A 20989-nucleotide genomic window follows, 5' to 3' on the forward strand; every position below is an offset into this window, starting at 1 on the left:
CAGAAAGGGGAGACGGGCCTTCCCTGGGGAGCCCGCCCTGTGTTGGGAACAGAATGGATTCATGATTAGGGGTGAGGAGCAGTGTATGGTCAGCAAGTGATGTAAGAATGCAACTGCCTTATAATCTGGGTACTTGCCCAGAGAATACAAAGTGTGCTAATTCAAAGGGATACGTGCACCCTTGTGTTTATAGCAGCACTGTTAATACGATAGCCAAATTATGGCAGCAGCCCGAGTGTCCCTTGATAGATGGATAAAGACGATGTGGTACACACACACACACACACACACACACACGCACACACACACGCTGGAATGTCAGTCATAAAAAAGAATGAAATCTTACCATTTGCAACCACACAGATCTAGAGAGTATAACGCTAAGCAAAACAAGTCAGAGAAAGACAAATACCATGTGATCTCGCTCATATATGGAATTTAAGAAACAAAACAAGCAAAGGGAAAAAATAGAGACAAAGCAGAAACACACTCTTCACTACAGAGAAAACACTGATGGACACTAGAGGCAGGGGATAAGGGGATGGGGGAAATACAGGGTGGGGATTAAACCGTGCGGTTGTGATGGGCACCGGGTGTTGTATGGAAGTGTGGAATCACTCTCTTCTGCACCTGAATCTAATATTACACTATCTGTTAACTAACTGGAATTAAAATTAAAAAGTTAAAACAAAACAGAAAACAGAGGCGCCTGAGTGGCTTAGTTGGTTAAGTGTCCAACTCTTAGTTTCTGCTCAGGTCGTGATCTCATGGTTCATGGATTTGAGACTCAAGTCGGCTCCAAGCTGCCAGTCAGGAGCCTACTTAGGATTAGCTCGCTCTCTCTCCCTCTCTCCCTCTCTCCCTCTCTCCCTCTCTCTCTCTCCCTCTCCCCCCCCCTCTCTCTCTCTCTCTCTCTCTCTCTCTCCCCACCCCTCCCCCACTCTCTCTTACTTTCTCATTCTTTGTCTCTTTTGAAATAAACGAACATAAAAAAGACAAGCAAGATATGAGGTGCGACACAGATCCGGACACGGCGGCAACCGAGAGGGGGCAGGACTGGAGAGAGGCAGGAAAGGGGGTGATGATGGGGACCCCTCTCTGAAAAACTAGCTTTCTGGCCCCAATGCCAGGCTGTGTTCACCACGAGGTCCTGGTCAGCCACACTGCTCGGACAGGAACAGGCTGTGTCTCTGCCCCAGGAGCTGACTTCTATTTGGGGAGATGACACACACTGAGAGAAAATGTAACTAACACCCGGGCATCTCTAGTTGGAGTTCAGAAGAGGGCTGGAAGGTCGGCCTCACAGAGGGGCAGGGTTTCAGCTGCACTGGGAGGAAGGGGGACAGTCGCTGGACTGTCAGCTCCGAGAGGGCACGGGCTTCGTGTTTGGTTAATTTGCTCACCGCTGAGTCACCAGTGCCTAGCCTGGCGCTTGGTTCACAGAAAGCCCTTAATGTCTGATGAATGAGGGGGTGGTTTGTGCAGGCAGAGGAGGAAGAGCATCTGGAGGTGGTGATCAGAACCAGGAATGGAGATGCTGGGGGCATTGTACTGGCAGGGGTAGCTATGAGCCCAGCTCTGGCTCGGGTGTGGGGCTCCTATTGGTGGGATCAGAACCCCCTGATGGGCGAAGGGCCTGGAACACTGAGCCAGGTGGCTCTCCCTGGGCCCTTGGCATACTGCAGCCCCTCTCCTTCTCCTCAGATATTTTTGGATCCTTCTAGAGCAGGGACTGCATTCTGAGCTCAAACAGGTGCAGGCAAAGTCTGGCCTGGAGTTCTGAGCCCGCAGGAAGTGGGTTGTGTTGGGAGCTCAGGCCAGGGGAGAGCCCTGGGGTTTGGGAGCCCCCTCCCCCCCGCCTTTCCACCAGCTCACCGCCAAAACTGCGGCCCCTGGTCCTCCTCCAAGTGGCCATTTGGTTAGGACTCGGCCAGCCCAGTTGTTTCCCATAGAAGTTTCCCTAGGTGGCAATAGTTAAAGACTTGACAAAGCCATTGCCTTGAAAATGACCTCTCTGTCCTACGGTTCCCCAACTGCCTGTTCTGTGCACCTGCACCTTCCAGAGAGGCTTCTGGCCACTTCGTTGGTCCTTTTATTTTATTTTATTTTTTTGCCCTCCCACCCCCGCCCCCGTGTTCCCTCCTACCCTTTATTTCAAGTGTCAGGTAGTAGAAGATCATTTATTTCTCTAGCTTATCTCAGGGGGTCAGGACACCAGGAAGGGGTCTGGAAAAATTGGAGAAGGGTCACAGCACTTGCTGTGGCCTGGGGAGCCCCTCCTGGCCTCAGGAATGAGCCTGGGTACAGGCTGTGAGGGGAGTAGAAGCCCAGTGGCAAATCTACCTTTCTCCTGTCTTCTGCCTCAGTTTCCCTCCTGAATTGGTAGTTAGACCAGCAGCCTCTTCACCGGGAGCCCTGTCACCTGAGGCTGCCCGCATTGGGAGCAGAGCAGCCTGCCTGGGGTGGGGCACAGAGCGACCATAGGGCCGAGCAAACACTGGCTTTGTCACAAATTTGCCACCAAGCCCCTTACCATTTTGCACCTGTTTGTTTGCCCATAAAACAAGATAATTATACTTGCCCTATTTACAGCATGGGGTTGTGATGTGACTAAAATTAAAAAAAGGCTATCAGATGCTTAAAATGTTTTTTTGATATTAGATACTTTTTAAGGTTAAAAGGACTGTGACAGTAATTACAGGCTATCGCTGCTGTTCCTGGTCCTCTGGCTTGACACCTGCCACCGGTTTCCTCAAATATCACGAAACATGAACAATCAAGGGAATCCGTCAGCATCTCTGCCCCTTCTCAGGGCTGTTAACATCCTTTGGATCCTCTGTCCTCAAAGAGCTTACAAACCAGGCTGTGGGGGGAGGCAGCCCCCATTCATGACCGGCTGAGGGAACCGTATAAGGCACATGTCACAGGGTCTAAAAATAAGTAGCCTGAGTGTGCAGAGAAGGGGAGTGGGTGGGAGAGGGCCGTGGGGCTGGTGAGAGCACCACCGCTTAGTGTGAGGGGGGGTCAGGAAGACCTCGTGGGGCCGGGCCTCAGCGCTGTTCCTGTGTTCCCCTCCTGGGGCCATCGGAACCAGTGACCGTAAACCTCACGCCTTCCAACAACAGAAACTTAACCTCTCGCAATCTGGAGGCCAGAAGTCAGAAATCAAGATGTTGGCAGGCTTCACAGGAGGATCCTTCCTGCCTCTTCCAGCTTCTGGTGGATTCTTGGCCTTCCTTGGCTTGTAGACGTGTCTCCGATCTCTGCCTCTGTCCTCACGTGGCCCCTCCTCTATGAGTCTCTGTGTGTCCTCTGCTTTTCTTCTAAGGACATCAGTCATCGGCCTTAAGGCCCACCCTAATGCAGTATGGCCACCGCTTAACTACTTATATCTGTACAGGCCCTATTTCCAAATAACGTCACATTCTGAGGTTCTGGAGGGATGGGAATTTGGGGGTGGAGGGCACCCTTCAACCCCTCGGGCTCCATAGCCTTGGACCCAACGGCTGAGTGGTTGCTGGCTCTGAACATATAGTTCCCGTCTCTCCCCTGGGTGGTAGCCCTCTACTGGGCACAGATGGCACCTGTTTCCTCCGTCCTCTCTCTGGCCCCACCGCCCACGCTATTGCCGTAGCAGCTAATTTGGAGCTCTGCTGACACACCCAGTACAAACGTGTTGAACGAATGGACCAACAGCTGGCCGGGGGCAGGCGATCCCAGGAGGCCGCCTAGCCTTGTGGTGGTACTGGGGAGGATGGTGGGGGGCATGTTCCAGCTCCTTGTTGGGTGTGCTCAGGTATGGAGCGAGATAGAGTGGGCCTGTCCTGGGGACAGGAGGCTCTGTTTCTGGGCTGGTGTGTGGTGGAGAAGAGTCGCAGGCCAAGAACCCAGAGACTGAGGCCCAGCAGCGTTAGGCCTGGCTCTCCCTCTCCGGGTGGGTGCCCGGCCCCTTGGAGTCTCCCGCCCCGAGTGCAGCAGGAGAGTAAGCGGGGCATGGAGTCACCTCCTAACATTCTGCAGGAGGTCCTTGGAGAGCCAACTTCCAGATGAAGGTTTGCATCCTGCTATCTCTGCCTTTCTGCCCCCTCCTTGCCAGCAGCAGGAACGCCCAGCTGTAAGGATGGACATGTGGGTGTCCTCTTGGCAGACTTAGGGGGTCCCTGACCCCGAGTCTGGGGTGTCAGGGCAGCTCTGGAAACTGGTGGATGTGGCTCTACTGCCCTGTCTCTGCTTTGTCCTGGTTCTGGAGGAGAGCAGGGTTGGGGACAGGTCTCCACTGTCTGCTAGCCTTTCTAGAAAAGCTGACCGTACCTACCCTGGCATTCCTTGCTCTCCTCTGTCTGGGTTGTCCCTCCAGTTAGATACTGTGTGCTTAAGGGGAGGGTCTTAAATTCAGGAATGAAGTTCATGGTTATCACAGTAACCTTTTGAGCTGATAAGGCAACTACTCCTAGGACCCTTTGATCACAAAAAGAAAGAAAAAAAAAAAACAAAAGAAAAAAATAGGCCTGGGCTGCTTAAATGACTTAACCCATGGGTACTTGTGTGGTTATGAATCCCAGTCTCAAATCTCCTCTCTTCTGGAACTCTCTGCCACTGAGTTGAGGGAAGGCCTTATATTTTGCTACCATCATCCATCCATCCATCCATCCATCATCCACCTGTCCATCCATCCATCTATCCATCCATCCATCCATCCATCCACCCATCCAAAGTCTGTTCAAGGCACTGGGAAACAAAATCCGTGACGAGGAAACCAAATAAGTAAGTTATTTATTTTATTGGACAGTTATAGGTGCAGTGGAGAAAAAGATTAGGTTGGGGAGAGGGGAAGACTAGTTGGGAGACAGTGTCACCAGGGTGGTAGGAGAAGGCCTTGCAGAAATAGTGACAAGGAGCCAAGATGTAGGGGAGGAGAGTGGAGAGCTGGGCAGCTGTGTGAGGAGGGCATTCCCAGCAGAGAGCGCAGAGGCCCGGTGCGCTTGCTCATAGAAAGCAAGCCTGTGTGGAGGAGGGGGCCGACGGAGCATGTGCAGAGAGGGAGCGCGTGTGGGGAACAGAGGGCCTGGCGCTCAGGGAGGAGCAGTTTCACAACCCAGGTGAGAGATGTCAAGCTAGGGGTGGGAGAAATGGTTAGGCCGAGGATAGATTTGGAAGGTAGACAACAGGTTTTTTTAAAAAAAGATAGCTTTATTGAGACATAATTCAAATACATATAATGTGTCCATTTAAAGTGTGCAACTCAGTAGTTTTTAGTGTTTTCAAGATATGTGCAATCATATCTCGAGCAGGGAAGGAGCAGAGAGAGAGAGGGAGCCACAGAATTTGAAGCAGGTTCCAGGGTCTGAGCTATCAGCACAGAGCCGGATGCAGGGCTCGAACTCACAAGCTGTGAGATTATGACCTGAGCCGATATCAGATGCTTAACCTACTGAGCCACCCAGGCGCCCCAATGTTTATTTTTGAGAGAGAGAGATACACAGAGTACGAGCAGGGAGGTGCAGAGAGAGAGGGAGGCACAGAATCTGAAGTGGGCTCCAGACCCTGAGCTGTCAGCACAGAGCCAGACGTGGGGCTCAAACTCATAGGCCGAGAGATCATGACCTGAGCTGAAGTCGGCCGCTTAACCGACTAAGCCACCCAGGCGCCCCTTTTCCGTTTTATTATTGATGAAATAGGCACAGAGGAGTTGAGACAGAGGCTCACGTTTCCACTGCTGATTAGGAGAGCAAATTTGGCCCCTAACTCTGTCCTTCTCTCTTTCTCTTCCTCCCTGAGGGTCCCAGGGGTCCCAGGGCTGCTCCCTGAGCTGGGCAGCTGTTTTCTTTTTTTTTTTTTTAAATTTTTTTTTTTCAACGTTTATTTATTTTTGGGACAGAGAGAGACAGAGCATGAACGGGGGAGGGGCAGAGAGAGAGGGAGACACAGAATCGGAAACAGGCTACAGGCTCTGAGCCATCCCAGAGCCCGACGCGGGGCTCGAACTCACGGACCGCGAGATCGTGACCTGGCTGAAGTCGGACGCTTAACCGACTGCGCCACCCAGGCGCCCCTGGGCAGCTGTTTTCAACCACCAGGCTTCCATTCCTCAGGCAGGTTCTGTGAGAGCCTCCCATCACCAGCCACATCTGCTTCTTTGTGCTCTTCTCCTGGGAATATCCCCTGGCAGGGTAGCAAGGCCAGCTAGACCCCAGACCCGTAATGTCCCCACAGCTGATAAGCATCAGCCTTGCAACACCCTTCAGTGGCTTTGAGGAATGGCCCAGGAATGGAACTTTTTTAAAAATTTTTATATGTTTTATTCATTTTTGAGAGACAGAGACAGAGCACAAGCTGGGGTGTGGCCGAGAGAGAGGGAGACACAGAATCAGAAGCAGGCTCCAGGCTGTCAGCACAGAGCCCAACGCAGGGCTCGAACCCATGAACCTCGAGATCGTGACCTGAGCCGAAGCCGGACGTTTAACCGACTGAGCCACCCAGGCACCCAGAATGGAACTTCTAACTAAGCTCTTCTCTCATCCTTTTTGCAAATGGCCTTGAGCCATGCCTTGAGAAGGGCTGACCCAGGAAAGAGGCTCACTACTCTCTGGTGCTCTCAGGGCCTTCAACAGACATTTGCTGTGCTGCCAGGCCCCATGCTGGACCCCTGCGATCCCACTGGGGAAACACTGCAGGCCTTGGCCTCAGGGGACTTCTCTTCCATGGGGACACGAGTTAAAGGCTGCCACAGGGAGTGCTATGGGAACACAGAGCAGAAGCATCTCAGTACTGGGAGGCCCCAGGAGACCTCCCAGGGATGGGCTTCAAAGCTGAGGTCTGATGTGTGAGCTGGAATTAGCTAGGTCCAGGCAGTGGGGAGTGGGCGACAGTGAGTCTGGCAGGGAGGATACTGGTTGGAAATGCATGAGGGCTGAATGTGGTTTCTTAGAGAATTATGCAGGTGTTCATTGTTTGAGTCCTGGAGCTCATGGCTTTCTTAGGCACTGTGGGGACACGAAGAGGCTTTGGGGCCAAAGGTGCACCAGCCAGAGTCAGTGACAGCCTAAGAGGGAAGATTGGACACACGCACCCCTGCCCCCCCGAAGGTCACAGCCACATGGGACAGAGTTGCATCACATGGCTCAGTATGGACAGTCATGGACACTGAGTCAGCTGAGGTCAGTGAGGGGACCACCCAGGTGGCTTGGAGAGGTGAGAACTGGAAGACGTCATAGAGGCAGCGGGATGTAGGCTGGCAAGAGGGAACAGGTGAGGCCGGACCTGCTGAGAAGCAGGTAGTGGTGTGACCTCTTATGGGTTGGTTCTCAAAAGGTATGTTGAAATCCTAACCCCCTCCCCATACCCCCCCCCCCCCATGCCTCCAAATGTGGCCTTATTTGGAAATTGGTTCCTTGCAGATGTGGTTAGTTAGCTTGACTGGGTGCCCTTTGATGTGGAGGAGGAGAGATGCAGAATAGAGACACAGGGAGAAGGCCATGGGCCACCGAGGTAGACATGGGAGACACATGTGGATAGGCCAGGGACTGCTGGGAACCAGCAGAAGCAGAAGAGGCAGGAAGGAGCCTCGCTGAGCACCTTTGGTAGGAGCACGGCCCTGCAGACACCCTGAGTTTGGACTTCTGGCCTCCAGAATGGAGAGATAATAATACATTTACGTCTCTCTCTTCCCCTCCCTCCCTTCCTCCCTTCCTTCTTTCCTTCCAGTGTTTTCTTAGTTTCAGGTATACAACATAGTGATTCGAAAGGCTTCCCTGACCAGGAATCGAAACATTCCTGCTGCTTTAAGCTGCCCAGGTTGTGGTGCTTTGTTATAGCAGCCATGGGAAATGATACCAGAGCAGGCTCAGGCTTTGGGGCAGGGACGGGCGGTGGTGGTGGTGGGGGGGGGGGGTGTTTATTGTGTGTGGCCGGCCGGCAGGCAGGCCACTGGCTGGAGCTCCTCGATGTGGCCTGGCAGAGGCTGCGTGGGGCCCTTGGTGTTGATCAGGAAGGGTCATCCCAGGGACAGTGAGTGCGGAATGTTCGCTTGCTCTTGCCCCGCCCTCCGGCCTGCCCTTGGCTTTAACCTTCCTCTCCCCAGGGTAGCCCCGTGGGAACCAGAAGAGTGCTCACCCTGACCTGCCTGGTCACCAGGCTGCCGAAGGAAAAGAAAGGTCTGGGTAGCAAGAGCCTCATTTGCTCTCAGTGTTTGAAGAGACGAGAACCCAGACCCTTGGCGACACTAACTCCAGCAAGAAGCTTCCTTGGGGGTTTAACTGCCTAAAAGGATTTCTCCCTAGGGGTGGGGATTTCCAGAGAGGGGGGCCCTTTGGGAGGGAGAGAGCCACCTCTCACCGGGAGAATGTGGCCCACGTGTCTGAGGGTCAGTGGGCTAGGACACTTGGGGATACAAACCGGCAAGCCTGCTCCCAGGGGAGACATAGGATTTCTAGAACATCCTACCATAGATCGGCCTGGATATTCTTTGCCTGTGGCATTCCAAGCTCTGAAGTCCTAACTGAGGGTAATGGATGGGTTTGCTCTAGAGGCTTTGGGAGTTTATACCGTTCATGGAGCGGGGAGAAGTCTTCTTCCTTTTCCCTTGTGACCCAGACTCTGGAAGCCTCTTCTCGTTGGGGTTGTTTGGCCTCTGCAGTCCTGAACTCAGAAACTAAGAGTTGATCTCATGTAACTTTCGTGGAACCAGCTGACCTTTGTCCCCCAATGACGGGGACAGTGAATCCCTCCCTGCATCCCCTACCCCCACCCTACCATGATACCAGAGCACCCAGAGTGATGGGAAACACAGGGCTGGGCTGGGTGCAGATGGCCTCCAGGAGCTTGAACCTTACCCCAGTCCTTCCCAAGGTCTCCATCGAGATCTGTGCTCTGGGACCCAGCCTGACGTCAGAGTCCTCAGCTGGTACTCACTGGGAGGCCATGCCTTATAGGAGCAATGAGGGGGAATGAATGAGCGATCCCAGGAATGCTGGGTCTCGGGGCAAGGGCAAGATGTGGGCATAATGCATTAGAAACGTCAAGGAGTGAAGAAAGTTGTAGCTGGGTGGAACCCCACGTGAAAGACCAGGGCGAGGGGTACAGAGACCTTGGTTTAAGTCCAGCTTTTGCTCATTAGGTGGCTTCCAGCTGGCTCTTTTAGCTCTCTGTGCCTCAGTCACCTCTGCTGTGAAATGGATGGATTGGGCTAGTTAATTTCCAAGGTTTCTTCAGCACTGCAAATCTCTAACGTGAAAATAATCAAAACAAGAATGAGGTTTGGCACCAACGTAAGGACCCAGGAGTGGAGTGCATGTGCTGTGAACTTGGTAAAGTCCTCTGGGAGAGAAGCTGGAGAGATCTGGCATCTTGTCTGGATAGCGGTTTTGCGGGAAGGGTCTATGGGCCGAAGTATGCAGGGCAACTCACGGGGGACAATATTCGTTATTGCTGCTCTAACCTCTGCCCTTGGTTTGACCTTCCTCCATAGCCTTCCCTGAGCAGACTTGGGGGGAAACAGCTTCTCGGTCTTCTGGAGGTAAGATCTGCTCAGGACACCTCACCGCCAAGCAGGTGTGGGGCAGGCCTGGCTCTGTCATTGGGGCCGCCTGTGGTCGTGCAGACCCTTCAAAGCTGTGAAAACATTAGCTCTGATTTCAGCTGAGCGGGACAAGCTGAGTGCCATTCTCTCTGTCTCTGTGGTGCAGTCAAAGCTACTTTCTCAAGGCCTGAGTCATTTCTAAAGGGCTTATCGCCCTGTGCTCGCTTATTCCAAGGACGACGAGGGCGGTCTGTCACGGTGGTGGCCTCTCTGGTTGTGTTGCCGCTTCTGAGAACTGAGAAGGAAGGGCCCTTAGTTGCTCCTCCTGCAGACAGCGCCTCTCACCCGTCCTCACACACAGCACACAGAGTGGGCTTCGGCACCCCCTGAGCGTGCATTTGTGCTGGGGGCGATGTGTGGGGTCACTCCTTCAGTGGTGGGGCAAGGGATCTGGGAGGCAGGGGAGAGAGAGGAAGCTATGCATTCCTTCAGAAGTTTCTGGGTGAGGGGCGCCAGGGTGGCTCAGTCAGTTAAGTGTCTGACTTCAGCTCAGGTCATGATCTTACAGTTCATGAGTTTTGGCTCCGCGTCGGGCTCTGTGCTGACAGCTCAGCCTGCTTCAGATTCTGTGTCTTCCTCTCTCTCTCTGCCCCTCCCTCCCTCCCTCCCTCCCTCCCTCCCACTCTGTCTCTCTCTCAAAAATAAATAAACATTAGAAAAAAGAAAGAAGTTTCTGGGTGAGTCAGGGCTGACTGGAAGTGGAGGTCAGTCATCACAGGAGTCAACGTGGGGCTCAGCAGGGCGAGATCTGGACTCCAGGAGTGTTGACAGCTGAGGCCCATTCCTGTCTCCGGGCCAGCTGGAACCTTATGGAAAGAGTCAGGCTACCCCCAACACGCCCACAACTCCTTGTCCAGGCTGCTTCTGGCCGCATAAAGGGGATAAAGAGCCCTGGGCAGAAAGACCACTGACCTACCCCCCACCCCCCACCGAAACAGTGGGTAGGAAGGATTAGAGTGAAGGTGAGCCAGCTTGGCTCCTGTCCAAAGCTTGTTCTGTTTTGGCCCACTCAGCGAACTTGGGATTTGGCCTGGCATCTTTGTTCTTCTAGGAAATGAGCTTTATTATATCTAACATTGTAGAATGCTTTTAAACGTTATCTGATGCTTAAAATACTTTGAAAGGGTTGGCAAAGTAGGTAGTATTACCTGCATTTTATGGACCAGTGGAGTTGGTGCGGGGGTGGGGGGGAGGTGTTGAGGAGCAAGGTCACACTGCTGGTTAGTGAGACACTGAAGAGCTGTCCTGATTTCTGACCACATCCAGAGACCAGTCTGGCTCTGGGTCTCCTGGCAAAGGGAAGCCCCGAGATGTGGTTCTGGTCCAGGTTGGGAAGGCATCACGTCCATTTTCCAAGCTTGAGAATTAAGCAGACTTCCCCTCACTTCCCCACCGCCTTGGGGTTGAGGTGGGTCTGATGTCATTGTTACCCCCACATCCAAGCCTCTGGTGGTTCTGATCTGATCTCAAGGCATCCGTCTGACTGTGACCTCGGGGAGCCACACTGCTTTGGCTCTTAGCGGGTGTCTCCATGCCTGGTGACCAGAAGTCCAGCCATAGCCCTCCCAGAGGCCAGCCTCCGGATTGCAGGGGGATTCCATGTCATTGGGTGGGGAGGTGGGGGGGTGGAGGAAGCCAGCCACCTGTCTCCGGATCCAGCCTCCATCTCTCCCTCCTTCCTTCCCTCTCCTGCCCAGCTCAGTCCCTCTGAATGGAGGAAGTATAGTCCAGTGACTCCTACAAGGATTTCTGTTCACTTCAGGAAGGGCTGATCTCTGGGAAAACTGGATTTTCCACAGGGTATCCTGTTGGTAATTAAGTCACACTGAAGGGTTAGGACTTTGATGGTTTACTTCTTCCAAACTCATTTGCCTTTCAAATGTGAGTGCTCGTCCACATCCATGAATCCTCTGGGCATCAGCAACAAGAATGGTTGTGGGATTGTGGGTGATTTCTCTCTGTACCCCCCGAAGCAAGAATTCCCAGGAATTGAGGATGGGGAAGGGGGATGGAGTACTTCTGTCAATTCTCTGGACTTTGTGGGTTAAAAGCAATGGTCTTGAAGTCTTATTCCTTTTAAAGGGAGAAGGAAGAGGGTACAGTGAACAGTTGCTTATCCTGAGGCTGGCTCACCCCCTGTCCTTTCTGGGAGTTGGTGTCCTGGTGCCGGGAAAGCCCATGGACTCAGAGTTGGTGGAGTTCTGGCTTCTAGAACCAGCCCACTGCTAATTGGTTTAACCAGACCCGTGACCTTGGAGCAGTCACTCCTCAGAGTTTCAGGCTCTGGATCACAGTGAAATCAAATGGCTTGATCTGTGAGGGGGTCCCTTTGGACTCCCAGTCCCATGGTGTCCTTGTCATTGTGTCCTATCTCCTGGGTGAATCATTTTGGGGCCAGAGTCCAGCCAGGGACTAGCTGTCCTGGTGGGATTAACCTTGACTTCAGGAGCTTGGCCAGGAGGCCAAAGAAACCTTCCAAAGATGGATGCCTCACTCACTGCACCCTGGTCCCCTTGTCTGGGGTAGAAGAGGTAAAGGCTAACAGAATGGCAAGGGAGAAGGCCTCAGGGTTCTGGGAGGATGTGGACACTTTCTTCTAGGGTCCTTCTCAGTGTTGGCATCTGCAAGGCTGTCTGAAGACTCATCCAAGAAGCGAAGGAACAAAGGGCCCTGAGTGGTGAGCGTTTGCTCTGTAAATAAGGTCAAGAAAAAAATGTCTAATCCTAAAAGACACCAAAAGAGGCTGCCGACCATTGGCCCGTCCAGGAGCGTTCAGAGACAAGACCTAGGACACAGAAGGGGTCGGTGTGCTGCTCTGACTCCGTTTCTGAAGGGTGCACTTGAGGCACGGCCGATGAGCTGTCTGAGTGTTGGGGTGAAGGACAGCCTGGTGAAAGACATGGGACCGTCTGGATGCAAGACTGGTATTCCTGACTCCTGGGTACAGATGTGTCCAGGGTTAGAACTGGAAAGTGATTGTCCCCCTGGGGCTTTATTACTGATGACTCATCTGCATAATTGTGTATGAGTGACAGTCAAAGGTATTTTACCTGTGTGTGACTTTGGACTCAATAGTTTCAGTTGGATGAGAAGACGTGGAGGATAACCTTGGCCAGTCCTTAGAAATGTGTGCTGAGGAGTCTTGGACAGGTGGGATTGAGTTTAACTTCTATTCCGTGGAGGCACTGAATAAATTCAGCACCTCGAGGTGGGTTCAAAACAGGTCAACTAAGCAGCATCTCGGGTTCTGACCTGCCGATCTCCGGCTTCAGCTTCAACACAGACTCCCTGATGCCTGGCACGGAGGGTTGTCACACGTTAGTGCTTGTTAGAATCACCTTCTGAAACACGCAGATTCATGCTGACCCAAACCTCAGAGGTTGGGCGTCTGTGCTTGGAAAGCCCTGCAGCTCTTGGATACCACCCGCATGTGGCCCGGGAGCTCTGCTTTGTTTCTTGGCCCAAGTTCTAGCCCATCCCTGGAATGCTTGTTGGGCAAACAACTGGACTTTCCCGTGTCTGCTTTAAGAACATGAAACTCCTTTGGGAAGCGTGAAGTTCTGCGTGAAGGAAAGACACCACCCAGCTCCGTGCTGGGCACATGATGGTCAGCAAAGTCAGCAGATGCCACAGTGGGGGATCCTTGGGCTGTTGGGGAAAATGATCAAGAGGAGGCTAGTGGAAGTTTTAGGGACAAGGCGAGAGAGGCAGAAGCAGTGGCCGTCACCCCCCCTCCTTAGGCAGTGGGACTGAATAGCTCCCAAGAGGAGCTGCTGGTAGGAAGTAAAGGGGTGGCTGAACCCCAGTTCCTTTATCTTCCTGCACCTCCTAACCAAGTCCGTGGAACTCTAGCTTTCATGGGACATGGTTTGTAAGCTACATGGGAGCAGAACAAACTCTAGACTGAGGGCCATGAACCTGGACTCTGTCCCAACCCTACCTTTGACCTTGGGAAAGTCTCTAAAGCTCCCTGGCCAGAGCTTCCCCCTCTGCAGTTGGACGCAGCAAGGCCCTTGGTGACTCCACAGTTTTGAGTCCATGTGGAAAGTGCTTTGGAAAGGGTTAGGAACTGGGAACAATCAAGTGTTTGGTTGGTAGTAGAAAGAGGAATTGAGCCTGGGGTCCCTGCTGGGACTGTGGAGGGGGCGAGCCACCGAAAGGCTGACCACAAAGATGGCAGAGGTGGTGTCGGGAGAGAAAGCAGAACCGGTTTATGCCATGCTCTGCCTGGAGTGTGAGTGGGGCTAGGGCCTCAGGCTGTCCAGCACGCGGGCCTTCCCGTGATCTCTGGGGTGGAGCTGGGGGCTTGCTATTCATGTACTCTGACGTAAGCACCCGGGCCTGTCCAGGGGCAGGGCGGCTGCCTTGGCAGCCGCACCTACAGTACAGTACTGTGTGTCCTGGGGTAGACCAAGACTCATCTTACCAGGCTCTCAACTCATTCAGGGTATTCTGGGGCCTCTGTGCCCTCCCCCACCTCCTCCAGGGGCCATTGGGGGCTCCAGCTAGATGCTGGAGAGATCAGGGAGGAAGGGAAGACACTGGATTTGATTTCATGGAATTACACTGAATTTAATCAGAGGCTCTTGAAGCCTTTGACTGCCTCCCAGAGGAGAGATCAGGCCCAATGGCACAGCTGCTTCCTGGGGATTGGGCTCTGGGGGCCCGATGGCATAGCTTGTTTCACGGAGGGACTTTCTGTCAGAGATGTTATTTTTAGCCTGGAAAAGAAGGTCACAGGGCATGAAGGCATCACCCTTGGTCTCTTTTGCTCCAAATTGCTTAGCAGGTCAGTGACAGCTTGGCATTAAATCATAAAACCCAGGAAGGGTGTGGATATAAATGTGTATACACACACACACATACTTGAATTCCTGTCCGGGTCCCAGGAGTGGAGTGAAGTTCGTGGTAAGCCCCCAAAGTCTGGGGTCCTCATTTCCCTTGGGATTACGTAACCCTTTTACTCTTACCAGGGACAGAAAGTGTTTTATTAGAAATTAGAAACTTATTAGAAATTTATTAGAGAATATTAGAAACACCTCAGGTGGTCAGACCCAGAGTATATTCCACCCACCATCCCCACCATCACCATTATCTCCACCATCACCATCATCACTGTCCCCACCATCATCATCATCACCAACACCATCACCACCATCACCATCCCCACCATCATCACCAACACCATCATCACCATCACCATCATCAACAGTAGAAGGCAAAAGGGACCCGTGGAAAGGGCTGGATTCACCAGAGGAGGAGCCTGGATTGCTGCTGTTCCAAAGGCACATGCCAAGCCTTGGGTGACTCATCCAAATTGGAAGCCCCCCGTGGGCACACGAGTCAGGAGGGCCAGGAGCAGAAGCCTTGGGTTTAGGATTATTTGGTTTATCAGTGGTTTGCAGCTTTGGCTGCATGTTAGAATTACCAAGAAATTTTTTTATTAAAGTTCTGATGCTGGGGATACATCCTAATTCAGTCAGAACTTCTGAGGAGAGAGGAGGAGTGGCGCAAGAACTGGGTGATTCCAATGTCCAGCCAGTGCCCAGAACCACCGGTTCAGACGCAGTTTTATCAGGTGGTGTAGACTAGTGCTTCTGGAAACCAATTGCCTGGGCATCTTGTGAAAATGCAGATTCTGATTCAGTGGGTCTGGGCCAGGGTCCCAGAGCCTGCATGTCTCCCTAGCTCCCAGGTGATGCCGGTGTTGCAGGTTCCTGGACCACACTCCGAGGCGCGGTACCCTGCTCCAGGGCCAGGCAGTCTCCTCTGAAGCTCTGTGGTTAAACGGCCTCAGCCAGTTACCAGCTGCGTGTTGGGCAAAGCATTCAGTGTCTCAGATTTCAGTCCTCTCAGCTGTAACACGGGGATAAGCGTAAGACTTGTCTTACAGAAGCAAGTGACATTAAGTACATTGAGTAAGATCAGTTCATGTTTTATTTATATAAAGTGCTTAAGCATTGCCTGGCGCCCTGAATAATTGTGCACATGTATCTCATATGAAATATATTACATGTGCCTTGCTGCTGAGAAGGACTGTCAGTCGCTTTGGGTTAAACCAAGTTCCCACCATAGATTTCTCTCCAGGGAGTCGAGGGGTCGGAGATGCAGCAAAGAATCAGGACATATAGGTATTCTGGAGGCAATGAAGGAAAATTTTAGTGAGTAACCTCCAGTTCTCCCTCTCTGAGGGACCAGAAATTCTTATTGTACCCGGATGTCACCACAGACCTCTCCATAGCACTTTCTGTGGGCCAGGCAGTGTCCCAGGCTTGGGGAACACAGGGAGGATTAAGCCTTGGCTCCCATAGTTCAGGAGCGGAGAGAAGGCATGTGCAGGGAGGGTTGCGAAGGGATTCTCCTGTGCACCCCTAAACATAGTTGGCGTGGAAGGCCTGGATGAGGAGTAGGTAATTCTGGGTTCCAGTCACCCAGATGGTAATCGAGGAGGTCGGCTGAGGTCATGAACGTCAAAGTGTCTTATCAGTGTAAGTGGTTCCTTTATAATTAAAGGCGTCTGAATTTCCTCCTTCTGAATTTGGTAACAGGTTGCCACTGTGGGGATTAATGCGAAAATATTTGTTCCTCGACCCTGGAGACTGCCCCAGCTTTCAGGAAACAGGATGGGTGGGTACTCAGAGGCGAAAGAGGGACCCCAAGAAGTGGCTTTTCTTTGTGGGATGTAGAGATGGGAGTACCAGGCTGTCCCCAGCAGAGGTGGGATGCTGCTTCCTTCAGAAAGCATCTCTGTGAGTCAAGGGAGCCCTGGGGCTGTCTCAGCTACCCCAAGGCAAGGGGCCAGTGGCCCTTAATCTCTCTATGCCTGCAGAGTCCCCCTTCTTACACAGGTCCTGACCTGAGTGGGAGGGGTCAGAAGGGATAGGCCCAGTCCTTTCTTCTGACCCCATTTTGCACATGAATCACACTTTACTCCTGAGAGAGGTCTCCCACACTTAGAAGGCCCCTACCTCCCTCTCTCCTGCTGCCTCTGTGCCCTCAGCTCTCCTGGTAAAGCCATCAGTCCTTAGAAGGGGATCCCCTCGGGAAGGGGTTGGCTAAGGCTGCTGGGAAGCTCTTGGCCCTGACTGTTTTGGATATCTCCTCCTCCTCCTCGGGCCACGTCCCCTGTAATCTAAGGTAGCAAGGCCAACAAATGCCTGCCCTGAAGGGGACAGAGTTGGATGTGTGACTTAATAAGGCTGAGAGCCACAAGTAATCCCCTAAGTACTTGCCGTGTAACCTAAGATGATCTGGCCCGCATACACCTGTTTTCACTCCTTTGCTGATAGCAGTATAAAAAGCATGCTGGTTAATGACTCTAGGAACTGACAGGGGCGGAATGTCCATGCATCTGTCCTATCTTGGAAAGGTCTCCTGGTGAGCCTGGCTGCACGTGCCTGCTGCAAGGTTGAGGAAGGCCTGGAAGGGATCTGAGTTTCCCTCCCTGAAGCCATCGGGGACCCAGCGGAGGCTCGAAGAGTCAGGGCCAGGGTGGGGCCCTCAGGGTGGCTCAGCCATTCACTCCTCCAGGGGTGGACAGTGGTGAGAGCTGCCTTCCACGTCTTGGGAGGGAGGCAGAGAAACACTCACTCTGCTCGCCTCCAAGGGCAGTTACGAAGAGCAGGAAGGTGCGTCGCCGCACGCCCCGGTCCCCACCTCACTCCTGGAGGACAGGAGCTAGGTTGTGTTAGAGTCTTTAGAGAAGCAGAGTCAGTGCCAACCCCGTGAAACTGACCAATGGTGTTCTAATCATTTAGAACTGCAAGTTTCCGCCTCGGGTGGCACAGAAGATGTTGGCAATTTGTTGGAGAATCATTTCTCTGCTGGAGATGCAAGTCTAGAGGAGAAGGAAAGGGCGCTTTATGCGGAGGCCGCCCCTCGAGAGAAGACCCTGCTCCTTCACTCCCCGGATGGCAGGGAGGCTGAGGGCTCGGAGCAGACAGCCGCCGGGGCCCCCGCTGCTGCTGCTGCTGCTGCCGCCACCGGCCCGGGCTCTGGTCCCGAAGCCAGCCTCTCCAATGCCTCAGCCTCAAAGTCAGCTGCCCCCGGGGACCCTGCGGGGCCTGGGCAGGAAGAAGCAGGCCCACCAGGAGGGGAGGATGGGCCTGAGGAAGAGCTGGGTTTGGGAGAGGGCCCAGGACAGGAGGGGGTTCCTGGGGAGGCCGAAGGACAGACTGGGAGTAGCATGGTCCCTGAAGAGGCCAAAGAAGTCGTAGGCGACCACGCCAAGCAGGGGGCAGCAGTAGGGACTGCACAGCTTGAAGGTTTGGGGGGCATAGAGGTCAAGGAGGCCCATGCCCCAGAGACACAGCAGGAGGACAGTCCAGGGCCTGATCAGGAGCCAAAGGTGCCAGACGGAACCTTGGACCTGGACACAGAAACTGAGGAGGGGGCCGAGGACCAGGGGGAGCCCACCCTCACCCTGGCCTCGGAGACCGGCAGCGCACAGAGCTTTGAGGCAGGGGGCACCCAGGAGGCCCAGCGCCCTGAGGCCCAGGCACCAGGGCTAACTGAGGAGGGCCTGGATGTCTCCTCTGAAGAGGAGAGTGGTGACCACAGCGGAGATGAGGAAGGAGAAGGCGCTGTGTCCGAAGAATCCGAGGAGGACAGTGGTGACGGGGCTAGTTCAGAAGAAGAAGAGGAAGAAAAAGAACAACAAGAACAAGAACAAGAAGAAGGGGGCACCCTGGAGGAAGCCGGGGAACCCCAGGAAGCAGCAGCAACCGCAAGCCCTGGGGACGAGGGGACCCAACTGATCTCAGAGGAATCAAATACAGGGCCTGAGGGGGACGAGACAGAGGAACCCGACGAGGGGCCTCAGGGTAGGGGGTTCCCGGAATTGGCAGACATATGTGTGGTGGGACAGGGTGCGGCAGGGGAATCCCCCCAGTCAGCTCCGGGTTTGCTGGATGGAGGCTTGGCCCACTGGGTACCTACGGGCTGCTCCTTAGCCACTAAGCCCTGTTCAGAGGGACCAGTGGGAGGCCGCACAGTGGAGGGGCCAAAGGAACCTGGTCACTTGGGAGTTGGGCCCTCAGGAGCCTCCCTGCACTTAAATGGGGACCAGTGCAGGTCCCCTGAAGGACAGGTGATGTAGTGGCAGGATTTGAGGCCCTGTCGCAACAAGCTGGTGGAGAGAGGTGCAGGTAGGGTGTGGTTGGGAGCCCCCTGGGGTCTCCCCTTGAAGGCTAGGCCAGGTCCGGTGGGGTGAACGGAGACCAGGGTCAGGATGGTGATAAGAAATCTCAGGCTGGGGGTGACACTGATGTCGTGCAGATGCTCACCTGGAAAAGCAGCAGCCTCCCCACTCATAATGGGGAGTGGGGAGCAGGGGAGGGAGGCATAGCACAGCCCACAAGTCGCATGGGAAGATGCTGGCCTGGACGAGAGCCCAGCTGGCTTTCAGAGTGGAGGCATGGGGCCCGGCCCTCGCTTTCCAGCATGGCTTCCCCACAGTTTGCCCTGTTTGTTGGGTGCTCGCACACTCCCTAAGCCAGCAGGCGCCACCCCCCCCCCCCCCCCGGCCCCCACTGCTTTTCCCGCCTCCCCTCTGTGCTGCCCAGGCCGATCCCTGCGGAGAATCCCACTCCCGAGCTGCCGCGTGAGGCACATGGATGCTTCTCTGCTCCCTTCCCTTGTGGAACCGGTCTCCCTGTGCCCCTCACGCCCATGTCCATCCCACCCAGCACAAAGGCTGTGATATCAGAGGCCCACGGCATGGGCATCCCTCCCTGGGAGCCTGCAGGCAGTCATGGGCATCTCCCGCTTGGGCAAGAAGCAACGGTGCCCCCTACCCACCCCCGCCCCCAGAACTCCCAGGCAAAGCTGCTCCTGCCCATGCCCCACCGAAGCCTGTGTGAGGCTGATAAAATTCTCATTTCATCAGGGCAGTTATTCGCTTAGAGCCCAGCCCTGACTTCCAGTGCTCTTAGCGTGACAGGCAGACTCCTATAAACCACTCCTGTCTCCTGTCCTCGTCTTCACCCAATTCAGTCCTCACAGTGGGCTCTTGGGGAGGTTTTCCAATGCCTCCTCTGAGACCTCATAGGCACCCTTCTTAGCCCCTCACAGCTTCTGGGCTCTTTCCTGCCGTAGCCACATCACAGACTATAATTATTACCTTAGCTTTCGAGAGGATTTCTCCCTGTGTCTCCATCGGACCGCAGGAAAACTCCCCTAGGGCAGGGGCTTTGTTTTGGGCACCACCGCATCCCCAGCATGAAGCTCAGTGCCTGACCCTTGGTCGGTGCTCAGTCAGTATTTGTGGAAAGTCCCTCCTAGAGCCAGAACCCTGTTCAGTTGAACTTGGCGAGCCTTCCCGCAGCACTTCCTTATGCCCTTTCAAGTCTTCCAGGGGCTTAGAGCCCTGCTCCTAGCTTCGCCCTAACTCTGCTCTCTGCTTCTCTCCCCAGAAGAGGTGGAGGATGTGAGTGAAGAAGTCCCGATGAGGGACCGCTCCCACATCGAGAAAACTCTGATGCTGAATGAGGACAAGCCTGTTGATGATTACTCTGGTAACCAGAGGAAGGATCTGGAGCTGGGGCTGGGCAGCTACATAACCAGTGGCCAGGCAGAGCCTCAGGGGCTGGGCTCCGAGGCCAGCGGCTACCCAGGCCTGAGAGCCCTGGACATGGGGGGCTTCATGGAAGATGCTCTGAGAGCAGCATCCAAGGCTGGGGTGGGGGCTGTGGATTGGCAGGGAGGAGAAAAGGCGATCCACACAGAGGGGCCACTGCAAGGGTAGGGGACCGATCCCAGTGTTGTCGTCTGGTGCCCTGTGCCAGTCTTCATGCTGTGGCCGGGGAGGCTTGTGATTTTTACAGTTTTTGAGGCTCTTTTATTTCTGGGATTTCATCCTCATAGTAACCCAAGACTTTCAGTGGGGCTTACTGCCTCCTACTAACTGATGAGCTAGCTGGGGCTCAGAGCAGCCACGGTTTGCACAGGGCACATGGTTGGATGGGAGCAGAGGGAGGGGAGGGTCAGGTTTTCTAGACCTAGCTTCTCCTTCTGTGCCTCACATCATGTGGGCTCCCAGTTTTGCCCTGGAGGGAGAAGAAGATTAGGTTAAAACAATTCCAGGAGGTTCTGAGGGTGGGAAGTGAATGCCTTTTGGTTAAAGATTTCCGAGGGTTGGGATGTGGACCAGGTCCCTCCAGGAATGCTAATAGATGGCATGGTGAGGCTGCCAGCGGGGTCCCTGCTCCCCACCAGCCCGGGGAGGAGCTGCCCTGGGGAGTGAGCTGAACCCTCTCCCTTCTCCCTCTCCCTTCACCCTTCTCTGCTCCCAGTGGTGCTGCAGCGGCTTCGAAAGATCTACCATTCGTCCATCAAGCCCTTGGAGCAGTCTTACAAATACAACGAGCTTCGGCAGCACGAGATCACAGGTACCCCTCGTGTCTGATGTACATC

At 54.1% G+C, this 20989-nt stretch overlaps 1 protein-coding gene across 4 annotated transcripts in view; it reads left to right on the plus strand.

The window, feature by feature from the left end:
- The window catches only part of SRL (sarcalumenin), a 47529-nt gene that overhangs the window by 17067 nt on the left and 9473 nt on the right, over positions 1 to 20989 (plus strand). For 2 of the 4 annotated variants that reach the window (XM_047839206.1, XM_047839207.1), the window contains 2 exons: positions 19990 to 20091; positions 20869 to 20964. In XM_047839206.1, the coding sequence (XP_047695162.1) occupies positions 20022 to 20091; positions 20869 to 20964 (166 nt within the window). In that variant the 5' untranslated portion in view covers positions 19990 to 20021. Of the gene's footprint in view, positions 1 to 16125; positions 16205 to 17334; positions 18400 to 19989; positions 20092 to 20868; positions 20965 to 20989 lie in introns of all 4 variants that reach the window. The other 2 variants (XM_047839205.1, XM_047839204.1) reach the window with 2 other exon arrangements.

The sequence above is a fragment of the Prionailurus viverrinus genome, chromosome E3 (assembly GCF_022837055.1).
Source record: "Prionailurus viverrinus isolate Anna chromosome E3, UM_Priviv_1.0, whole genome shotgun sequence".
In the NCBI taxonomy this organism is placed as follows: Eukaryota; Metazoa; Chordata; class Mammalia; order Carnivora; family Felidae; genus Prionailurus; species Prionailurus viverrinus.